This window comes from Lacerta agilis, chromosome 7, assembly GCF_009819535.1.
Source record: "Lacerta agilis isolate rLacAgi1 chromosome 7, rLacAgi1.pri, whole genome shotgun sequence".
NCBI classification, from domain to species: domain Eukaryota; kingdom Metazoa; phylum Chordata; class Lepidosauria; order Squamata; family Lacertidae; genus Lacerta; species Lacerta agilis.
In genome coordinates this window covers 53,221,733-53,233,985 of record NC_046318.1, presented here as the reverse complement: position 1 = coordinate 53,233,985, position 12,253 = coordinate 53,221,733, and the positions used below count along the sequence as shown (strand labels likewise).

Sequence of the window (12,253 nt, the reverse complement as noted above, 5' to 3'; positions counted from 1 at the left end):
CAAGTTGTTTGAGAACCAAGGTACAACTGTACTTACATAGATAGTAATGAAAGCATCAAACAGAACTTCAGATAGGTCTGTTTGGGATCCTGGTAGCGTGCTGCTAATCACTGAAACCATATATTTATTAAAGTGACTAACCAATTTTAAATTCTTACAGCAAAATATTTGGTCTTCCATCTTCATCAGTTGCTCTGATAAAGCAAATAGTGAGTGAGATATAAATATCTCACTATCACTATCTCACATCTTTTAGAGCATAACAACTATGTGGTTACATTCTAGAAACATATCAGTGGTTAAAAACACAACAATCCAGAAGCATAAGTAAGCACTAAGTCTCAAGAACCAGCAGTCTAAAAACATTCTTAAAGAAAGGCAGATTGGAGCAAATAAGGCTCTAACCATGGTTAAGGTTGGTGGGGTGGTGGAGGTGGAAACGTGCAGTCCGGTGACCCACTCCTTTAAACATGATTAATGGAGGTAAACCATCCAAAGCCTAATTTCAGAAATAATTATTTTTCTGTTTTTTGTTTCCAGAGACGTGGGGCAATATCCTATGACAGTTCTGATCAAACTGCATTGTACATTCGCATGCTAGGTAAGTGTCGTTGTTTGTTTCAAAACCCAGATGTATGTATATACGTGTGGCTGTTTGCTGTTAATTAGATAGTGTAAACTACTGCATTTTAAAACCTTTCTGGATTTTATTCCTCCCTCTTCAGCTTTTCACAACCTGCGTTGCTGTTGCTTGCTGTTTGGCTCTAAGTATTTCAATATTGTTTAGCACAAATCTCACACATTTTGGGCACTGAACAAATGCATAAGGTAAAGGTTATCACAAAATAGGAGATCACAGGCTCCCCAGCAATGCAGATTTAACTGAGAAGAGATGGAGGCATTGGGGTGGGTGCAAATATTAGAGAAAATATTATATTTCAACATTATTCATATTGAACATTTTATGTATTAAGGCTGATATATTTGAGTAGTAACAACCTTTGCTTGCTTTAAAGGTTAGCTCTTGTAGCTGTGTTTCTTATTTCAAACGCACAAGGAGACTAGCAGAAACTTGGTACATAGGAGATTAAGAATTTGTTTTCTTAAAGTTGAACTTGAGTGACTCATCCAAGCAAATATTTGTATAGGAAAGTTGCAGCTTAAACTGTAAACTGAATATTGTTATGTGATAACAATCTTGAAATAGCACAATGATGACTGATGGGAAATGGATGAGTGGGAGGAGTTACAATTAAAATCATTTAAATTGCTTGCTATAAATATTAAGTAAATATTGGAGAAAATTCCAGCATAATACGTAATCAGTATTCTGTGCCCCTTAAAAACAACAACAAAAAAGCAACAATTTTTGCTTACGTTGTTGGCTTATTATGTTTGGCAGGGACTTGTTAATAGGATTTTAGCTTTGAGATCATTGGGTCATGAAGTTGCTGTTGCCGAACTGTTAAATTTCCTAACAGTAGTAGAAATTGATGGCTGTCAGTAAGTTGCACATTTGTTACCTGTATATTCTTGTAGCCTTTCTGAGTACCTCTCATTTTAATCATTCTCACAAGTAGAATAATATGTCCATTTGTGTCCATGAATTTATCTTTGTCATTCTTTGTGCTCTGCAGTCCAGCCTTGGAAAATTAGCTGCTGTTTCTAGGACTCCATATGGGATACCTTCATCAGACATAGCTAGTTTTCAGCTGCACTGCAGCCATTGGTGTTTCTGCTCATTCTCCTTTTAAAAGGAATGTCATTGTTGGTGCCTATCCTTCCATGGATCTCCTGGTGTTTACATTTGTAGAGTCAGCTTTTCCTTACCATTCAGTGTAAACAAGTTAGTTTCCACTTGGATTATTATATACTCTTTCACATAGTTCTTTTGAGCTATTTGGATAAAATTCAGTAGCCTTATGTACTATTAATTAAATATGTACATGTAATATCAATGAGTATCAGATCATTAGCACTAATAGTCATTTACTATCTTTTAATTTTGAAGTTAAAGTTTATGGAGATAAGTCATATAATAAAGGGGGATTAAACCATTCCATAGTCATTATATATTATATGATACAGTGGAAAATTATGGATTTTCTTAGGCAGAGACTAACATCAAATCCAGTTACAGTGGTACCTCTGGATGCAAACGGGATCTGTTCCGGAGCCCCGTTCGCATCCTAAGCAGAATGCAACCCTCAGTGTCGCTTCTGTGCATGCGCGGGTCGCAATTCAGCGCTTCTGCACATGCGTGTGACGTCATTTGATGCGCATGCGCAAACCGCCGAACCCGGAAGTAACCCGTTCCGGTACTTACAGGTTCTGTGCGTTCGTAACCCACGCCATTTGCAACCCGCAGCAATTGTATCTAGAGGTATGACTGTATTTTATTAACAGAATTACACATCATTAAATGATATTTTATTGGGGCTACACTTTGAATTACACAAAAGTTTGGAGGGGCAGCAACATTGGTTTCGCTTGCTGATAACCCCCTTGTGTATTACGATGTAAGCAAAGGGATCTTTAGTCCACCAACTTCCTTCATTGTGAGCTGAAGGGTGGTCATTAAGTCAGAGTAGATCCACTGAAAGCAAGTCTTCTCTGATTATGACTTGGTGGATGTCCCTGTTAAGAGTTCTCTCCCAGAACTTCTGTTTTGCGTCTGAGTTTAGATATAGTCAAATAGTGGTTTAAACTCATACAGAAGAGCTCTGCCAAAGCCTCTGTTGCTGCTTACAGTGGCAAAGAGGCTGTTTAAATAGCCCCACAGGAGTAAGTTTTTGAGTGCTTAATAAAAGGGGGCCTTAGGATTTGGGGCTGGGCTGGGCTCATATAGCTTCAAGGGAATGAGCTTGTGGGTCACCAGTTGCCTACTCCTATTATAATTGACTTAGGTGTTCTATTTTGTGATGGTACTGATGTTTGAAAGTCATTTAAAAAACTTTTCCTTTCCATCCAGACTACATAGCCGATGAGGGGATTGTTAATTGTGTAGGAAAAGCAACTTTTCTTGTTCTACTTATCTCTAGTGACTGTGGAGATATATTGGCACAGCAACCTATTTAATTTATTTGTGTCAGGAGATAACATAGAAAGTTTTAAACTGTATTGTGGAATTGTTTCTACTCTGCCCTGGAGCTTATGATAAAGGGTGGGTAATAAATTGCAACTAAATAAATAGAGATAGTTTATATACTCCAGTTTAACTAAGGATTTGTTCAGTCAGAATTCTTTCTCAAAGTTATACTAACAGTGAAATCAGAAATGGGTCATAGGGCTTGCCTGACTCTTGCATTTCTGTGTTAACTGGGAGAGCTTGTATCAGTTGGACTATGCAGTCTCTAATTAAGAGAAAGAGATAAGTTAATCTGAAACCAGTGTATAATAGAGAATCTATTGGTCCAAAATGCCGATGAAATTTTGATAAATAACTTGGGGGCAACTGTAGATTTAAAAAAATGCAGACTAAAATAACACATGTGGATGCTATTCTATAAAATACTTAGATAACTCTTGTAAAAACATTGGCGTTCAAAGCAAGTAGAATGAGGAAAGAACATTATGCAATGCATAACTGCTATAAATGCATAACTGAATAACTGTCTATAATCTTGGAGAATTCTTGGACAACAGGTGAGGTCCCTGCAGATTGGAGGTAGGCAAATGTTGTCCCCATCTTTTTAAATATAATTTTTATTAACAATTTCTTAGTTAACAAAAATATGTGCATTGTCTCTTTGGGTGGCGGGGGGTGGGGTGGGGAGACCCAGGTAACTACCAACCAGTGGTGAGCTTGACATTGATACCAGGAAAGTTCATAGAACAGATAATGAAACAGTTGGTCTGTGAGCACTTAGAAAAGGATGTTGTGATTACCAAGACCCAGCATGGGTTTCTCAAAAACAAGTCATGCCATTTCTTGTTTTGATAGCGTTACAAGCTGGGTGGATCAGGGGAATGCTGTGGACATAGTGTATCTTGATTTCAGTTAGGCATTTGACAAAGCCCCTCATGATATTCTTGTGGAGAAGCTGGTAAAATGTGGATTGGACAAGGTAACTGTTAGGTGGATTTGTAGCTGGTTGATAGACTGAAACCAAAGTGTGATCACTAACAGTTCCTTGACATCCTGGAAAAATTGGACAAATGGCGTGCTATTCAACAGTGGAAGAAACTCCCATGAGAGGTGGTGGACTCTCCTTCCTTGGAGGTGTGATGGTCATGTGTCATGTATGATGTAGTTGAGATTCATGCATTTTAGGGGGTTGGACTAGCTGACCCTCTGGGGCCCTTCCAACTCTAAAATTCTGTGATAATATATTGTTATATTGATCAGTTATAAAAGATAAGTGCAGGTTAATGGTCTTCAATCTATCCACTTTGAATGCCAACACATTTTTTAAAAAAGATATCTAACATCATGGAATGGCATTGTTAAATACTGATTTTATTCTGCATTTGTTGATGTTCATTCTCTCACACATTTATTGCATCATTGGATGATCTGTATAGATCCTTCTTTGGAGTCCAGTTTGCTTCCATTCTCTTTCAGTTTTTGATGCTGCTGTCCTTTTGTTTTTTGGATCTATAGTATAGCCATTATGATTAAATTTTATTTATCACTACATGTGCAAGTTGAGGAGTGAGTATTGTCTGAAGTCCTAAGTAAGTCATTATGTCTAAATTTTACTTAGTTAATAATCTGTTGTGGAATAAATGTAATTTATGAATGCTATTAAAATAAATACATACCTTACTTTATATCTAGCAGTTGACAGTTGCAGTTTAATTACTTTTCACAGAACATAATCCCTGGTATAAGTAAACAAATGGGCACATGCTACTTTAAGTGGTCTTGCTGAGATCATTAGTTATCTTATTAAATACCCTCTCTTCTGTTTGATAGCGTGGTATTTTGCAGAATCTTGTACAACCTTTTAAAATGCAATAAAAATTACTTAAAAGAAGTACCCACTCTCTCCCAATTTATTCAATTGATATTCTAAGAGGAAAACTGTATACTGTAATAGACATCCTGAGTTGTCCTTTCCTTACCTGAGGTTGCATCTGTTACCAAGGAAAGTGCCCTTTCTGTCCCTACTGCTTCGTATTTCAGTTATTTCTTGTTGTTAAAATTTTTTTTTCTCTGTTCCTTCTGTGCTAGATATATAGGGTGATATCAAGTCCTAGTCATACTCAGTCTATTCATTGAATCAAATGAATTTACCAGTTGGTTGGTTGGTTGGTTACTTAACTCAACAGGTTTCAGTGGATCTACTCCGAATATGATTTAGTTGGCTATAATCCATCCCCCCCCCCCCAATTATCTGAGCTACTTAGATACAGCAAATTATATCCTGGATAGATATTTAATTCTGTCCTCACATTCTAAGGTCATCTGTCTTGGGGATTTTCCCTCCCCCACTCCGGAAAGGTAAACAAGTTGGCGGAATAATTGTGTTGGTCTAGTTTGCTGTTCTTTGGTTCCTTGCAGGATTTACCATTTAAGATTTTTAAAATTCCCTGCCTTCCCTGCAGTTCAAACTTTTTTTTTTTTAAAAAAAGGTTATGGGAATTGAAAGTATTCTGAATGGAAGCTGGGTTCTCTACTATTGAGAACCTTGAATTCTCATTATTTAAATAGGTAATGGTACAATAGTTACTAGAGCAGGGCAAAAGTGTATGCAGATCCTCTTAGCTCGCTGGTGTTCCAACAAGTGCTACTATGTAGCTCAATCGTCTGGCCTGGAACTGACTGTTGAAGCAGCTGGATTAGTCTGTCATAGGCCAATACTTCTTCACTTGGGTGGTGGCATTTGCTACTGTCTTTCACAGGAGGCAATTTCCCTTCCAGTCCTCAAGTGCACTAACTCTCAAACTTTAGAGAGCTAACAATAAAAAAGAAGGATAACACTTCTAAACTTAAAGAGTAACAGAAAGAAACACAGATGCCAACAGCAGCGCTACTGCTGCCAATTCAGAAATATATGCAAATATATGCAAAACCTTTTTTTTTAAGCCAGGAGAGATGGGCATAACAGTTCCCCCCCCTGGTAAACTTCGTATCTTGGGGCAGTGACTTTTAAAGGCCCCCACTTCCTACTCATAGATATCCTTAACTTCAGTGAGGGAACTCTCAGCAGGGCCTGCCCAGAATATCCTATTAGAAGGAGGTATTTGCCATATAGAAAGTGCACTGGAATGAAAACCTCCCAAGAACTGAGGTAAAATATGTAGGTTGTTTTAAAATAGTAAAAGGAAAATTAGATGGCCTGGCTATGTCTAGACATAAACATAGGTGGTGTAGTATATTTTACTGCTAATGAGTGGGACAACCTGATTAAGCGATACTACTTAAACATGCACCACGTAATTTGCTCTAATTACCAATTGCTGAGGGCGATGCTAGCAGAGTGAGTGATTTAACAGTGAGTCTTACTAGGCAGTAGTAGTATACTGATCAGCTTTAGCTAAGTAAATGGAAGTGGTCCTTGATCTTGAGAAAGCATATCTTTTGTCAAGCAGTGCTTTTTGAAGAGCTCAAACATAGGGAGAAAAGAACATTCTGACTTTTGAAACCAAGCAGTGGAATAAGCAAATAATCAGTGGAAAAAGCAAAATATTTAAAACAATGACTGTGAAATTCAGACCTTTTAAAAATTCCAAGTAAGTTTTTGTAGGAACAACTTATTTGCAATTGAGTTCATTATCTGTTTGGGGTCAACTTAGACGCAACACTATGGTGAACAGTTAGTGCACAAACACTCTGGCATTCTTTCCTTATATCTGATACTAAAATGCTTGATCAGTGGCTTCCCTGGTCCCACTCTCGTTTGACGTTCCAAAATTTTGGTAACAGATTTAGATACCATGGTTGAAATTATTAATATTAACACTTAACATTTTAAGCACTTTGTATGTTAAGATAATAAAAGTATAAGACTCCTGTCTACTGGCTCACAATCTCAAGAGGCGCAAGACAGAAGGAAAAAGGAAGGGGGGGAAGCATTGGAACAGCTGTTGTTTCACTAGTTAGTAGAAGGGACCAAGTTGGTTACTCTCACTTGCCATGATGATCTCCTTGGAATAGGGCTGGCCCAAGACATTTTCTGTGAATGAAGATCTACACCAGGAACAAGCAGGGAATAAAGATATACCGTATTTTTCGCCCCACAAGATGCACCTGACCATAAGACGCACCTAGTTTTTTGAGGAGGAAAGGGGGAAAGCCCCCCCTTTTGAGGATCCGTTCAAAGTTGTGTATCTTCTTTTGGAAGAAGAAAAGCCCCATTTGCAAAAGGAGCAGCTCAAAGTTGTGCTGCTGCTTTTGCAAAGGAGAAAAGCCCCATTTGCAAAAGGAGCAGCTCAAAGTTGTTGTGCTGCTGCTTTTGCAAAGGAGAAAAGACCCATTTGCAAAAGGAGCAGCTCAAAGCCCTTTCTACAGTTTCCAGACAGATAATCTAATCAGCCAGTCACATGTCGCTGGGGAAACCAACAGCCTCCTCTGCAGAAAGGGAGCCAGGGACCTTATCTCTCCCCCATCTCTTGCTGATCAGCTGTAAAGCGGCAACCTTTCAACATCTCCCTTCTCTCTTTGTAAAAGAAAAAGCTCGATCTTCTTTTGGTCCCTGGGCATTTCAGCTCCAGGGACCATGCATTCGCTCCATAAGACACACAGACATTTCCCCTTACTCTTTAGGAGGAAAAAAGTGCGCCTTATGGAGCGAAAAATACGGTACATTGGGAGCAAGGCAGGGAAATCAAATCAACATTACTTGATAGTTGAAGCGGGAATCAAAGGCTGTCGGAGGACTGGGCTCTTGCTCTAAATCAAACTGGGCAGGTGTGGATTCCAGGAGTACCCAGAGGGCAGTGACTGTCATTTCCTTCCAAGTGTGTGAAGAGACCAGAATCACCTCCTATTTGCCAAGAGTCCACTGTATAGGCAGCATGGGGTGGGGAGGCCTGCCAAGGACGCAGCAGATCTGGCCTCCAAGGAGTGCAGCAGCAGCAATGTATTTGTTGGAGGCCAGATCTGCTGCCCCTTGTGGATCCTGCCACCTGAGGCAGTTGTCTCACCTTGCCTTAAGGGTGGGCAGGGCTGGCCCCAGCCCTGGAAGACAGGACATACAGTCCATGGTCTGCTGGCTGGTGACAGAGGTCAGAGTTACTCTTGTTACTTTGCTATATATCTATTACTGTGAAATTGTGACAACATTCTCTTGGGGATGTGTTTTTATAATTGGTGCTTGCAAAACTCAGGGTGCTTAAATTTGATGCAGTGTTATATAAAATGCTACATTTGAGGTTGCTTTTTGTCTTTGAACATGTCTTCTGTGTAAAGCAGAGCAAAACTTTTAAAATAACAATATAAGTAATGACAACATTTTATTGAGTTGGAAAAAGTTGGATCCAAAATAGTCTATGCTTGTAAGAAGGAACAATTTTCACTTCCAGCTGCAGCACTGAATGTGAATTGTAGGGGAAGGAAAGGGGGTAGCACAGTGGGCTGAAGTAGTTGGTGGCTCCTGAAAGCCCATGTACATGCACAAACCTTTTGATTCTAGCCATTAGATGCAGTTACAATTAAAAAAATTTTTTTTGTTCTCAATACAGATTGTATCTTGTCTGTATTGTAATCTGAAATCTGTTTCTAGGACAGCTTAAACACATTCAGTAGCCAAAGTTTGATTTCTCACTGCACATTTGCCAATTTCCATGCTGAGCATAATAGTGTGCTCTTTAATGTTGCAGTAAATGGTAATAAGTCTGACAGATGAGTGTATATTGTGGCTACAGTGGCTACAGTAAAACACACAAAATTGAATCAGTGCTTATGATTGAAATATGCTATATTTAGCAACATTAAATTTTGTACCAATAGAACAGAGGTGGGGAAACTCATGCATGGGGGCCAAATGCAGCCTTCCAAACCTCTCTATTGGGTCCTTGGCACTCTTCCCATGCCAGACCCCTCACCAGCCTTTTTTCACATTCTCCTTGAGTGTTTTTGCTTAACTGGAATGTGTGCTTGAATTCTTAATAACGACTCTTCTAGATTGAGCACGTGTGTTTGTGTAGATTTTCTTGGTCATCCTGATAGATAATGTTTATTGGGAAAAGGACAGGGGAATGTGACCCTGTTATTCTTCCTAGGTCTCTCAGTTGCTTTTGATACCATTGATCATAGCATCCTTCTGAGCCAACAGTGGGATTGCTATTGGAGGCATTGTGTTACAGTGGTGATGGTCTTTTGGCCCCCTGGTAGTTGTGATGTGGGGTGCTGCAGGGTATAATCTTGTCCCCAATGCAGTTTAACATCTATATGAAGCCATTGGGAGTGGCCAGTAGGAAATGAGGATTGAGGTATGCTGATGATACCCAGCTTTACTTCTCTGTAGCATCTGAACCAGGAGATGCCAGGCAAGCCCTGGACAGGTGCCTGGATTCAGTGGTCGGGTGGATGAGGGCCAATAAACTAACTCTGAATCCTGGTGAGACAAAGGCACTGTGAGTGGCTCCCAAGTCCAGATAATTGGTCAATTGTCTGCTGTAGATGAGGTCATAGGTCCCCTGAAAGAGCAGCCTAGTAATCTGGGGGTGCTCATGGATCCATCTTCGTTGCCAGAGGTCCAGATGACCTCAGTGGCAAGGAGTGCTGCCTTTTAGCTTTGACTGATAAGACCGCTAGCTGCAGCTGGTGCAAAATACTGTACTGTATAGTTACTGGGAAAGGATGTAGCCAGCACACCCCACTGTTGAAAGAATGGCATTGGCTACCAAGTAACTGCAAAGCTACATTCAAGGTTTTAGTTTTGGTGCATAAAACCCTATACAACTTAGGTTTAGAATATCTGGAAAAATAATCTTATCCTATATATGCCCAATCACTGCACTCTGCAGGTGAGAGCCTCCAACAGGTACCATCTCATCAGGATATCTGTTCTGCACAGCGTAACAATTGGGCCTGTAATGTTGTGGCACCTACCATTTAAAATCTCTCCTCTTTGACAGCTGCTGTCTGTTTATCAGTTTAATAAATAAGTAAATAATTTGTTTAGATTTTACCAGTGCCATTTAATGCATAAAAAATAAAAAATAAAAAATTCCTTCCAGTAGCACCTTAGAGACCAACTAAGCATAGATATAGTTTGGAATAACATGAGAAAGCCTTAAACCTTAATCAATAGATGGGGTCAAATGCACAGTGTTAAAAGTTCATAAAATGTTTATGTAAATGACTCACAACTCCAGTTCCAGATATTCCTTGGCCATTATGACATTTTTATTTCCATGTGGTGTTTCAGTACCCCCATACCTTGAATCAAGTGAAATACAGATTTTTTTTATTATAAAAGTATGTGGATCACTTTTACCATTACATTACTGTGGTGACTGCCAGAACTTAAAAATACATGCACATAAAATCCTAGGGATTGAAGTGTCCCTGCAAAATGCTGTTTAGTTTATTAATTTCTTTTCATGGATGGTTTCCAGTGTTATGCCCGCTCACACAATGGGACTACTACTTCTCCTTCCCCTGTAGCCCCTCTCATCTGCCCCAGCGATTTAGGAAACCTGTTTGAGCAGATTTTGAGGGCTTGTGGGGTGCTGGAATATGGGGATAAGAGAAACCAGAAGACCTGCTGTGCAAGCAGGTTTCTGTAGTGGATGTAGACAAACTTAACTAAAGATGCTTAGCCCAGAATTTGCTTTTTTCATACAGTATTTTTTCATATAGTATTTTGTAAGAAAAAGGAAAATGGGCTATTTGAAAACAATATTTTCATAATCACAATCAATGAACTTTAGGTGATCCCTTTACTCCTATAGGAAGAAATTTGCAAAATATCTTGTTGAAGGTTTCTTCAGGTATTTTTATAACCAGCCAGCTCTCGCAGCTAAAAACATACACCAGGCAGTGGCTAAGAAGTGAACACATTTGTGGAGAATGGAATGTAACAATTGCTGACTTTGTCATTAATGTGCCACTAGCCAGTCGATAAACTAAGGAAAACTGTGGCCCATTGCTGGGAGGGAGACTGACAAGAAATTCCCTCAAGATTCTTTTCTGACAAATTCTGGAATAGCAATACCAACCAGCATTTTTGGTTTTTAAGGAGATTTGATACTGGTAAGTTACATGTCAGAGAAAGAAGATGATTCTCCTTTTTAAAAAATGCACTAGTGAAGTTTTGGCTCATAGGCCTAAATAGGTCTGCCAGGGTCAAAGCGTGAGCAGCATTTCTCTTACCCTAAATCTTAGCACTAAGATTAAAGATAAGCTTTTTCTGCTCCGACTAGTTGAATTTTGAATGTCAGGTAATTGACAGCTGAGCAGTCTTGCCCACCAGTTAAAATAGCCTGTAGAGTGTTGGCCAGTTCTGAATTTGACCCTCTGCACAGATCAGATTATTCACCCTTGCTTTAATGCAGAATGTTGCAGCAATCTTAGGTCACAAGTTCAAGCCTGAGATCATCATTTTAACAAAAACGCTTGAGATCATTTCTTTCATTATAATGAAAGTAAAAGTGGTACGGATACTTGTGAAGTGATGAGTCTCTATACCACATTAAAATACTTAATGAAATGGGGGCTAATAATGTATTTTTTAAATGTACTGTAGTAGACATTACCTGTTTAAATGCCAGTACTGTTTAGAAACTAATAGCCACAATGGAGTGAGTTTGGAGTTAGTTATACTGTACTCTGAGATGAATACAGAAACATAGTCATATTATCTGAGGTGTCAAGAGAGGATGTTTCAGAATTGGTAGGGCCTTCCACCAGGACAGCATAAAAGAGGAAGCTATTGCCTCTGTTAATGCAGCAACAGAAAATTGCAGCAACAATGTGCTTCATGTAACCATTTTGTCTGTTCTACTCACGCAGTTGTGAAATGTGCTGCTTGAGTAATGTGTGCTATGGTTGCAAGGTCTGTAAGGTTTGTTGTTGCAGGTAATTCACAACTCATGATTATTGCACAGTTATACTTGTGTAACTGTTATAATATGTATGTTAATAGCGCAATATGCTTTATGTTTAAAAAACTGTGGGGTCAGTTAGATCCTACAATCTGTTCTTGTAGCTTTATGTACTTGGAGTTGTGGGGTATTGTTGACCCTGATAATATATCAGCAGTTTTTTTTTTTTTTACTGAAAATAAAGTTCTCTTTGAAGGCATACTTTAGCTTGCAAATGTTGTCATGCTTAATATAGTTTTATTGGAGCACATTTGAC

At 39.0% G+C, this 12,253-nt stretch overlaps 1 protein-coding gene across 2 annotated transcripts in view; it reads left to right on the top strand.

Annotated features, from left to right (window-relative positions):
* Positions 1-12,253, top strand: part of PDE7A (phosphodiesterase 7A) — a 49,290-nt gene that overhangs the window by 10,937 nt on the left and 26,100 nt on the right. For both annotated transcript variants that reach the window (XM_033155312.1, XM_033155313.1), the window contains exon 2: positions 541-601. In XM_033155312.1, the coding sequence (XP_033011203.1) occupies positions 541-601 (61 nt within the window). The remainder of the gene's footprint in view (positions 1-540; positions 602-12,253) is intronic.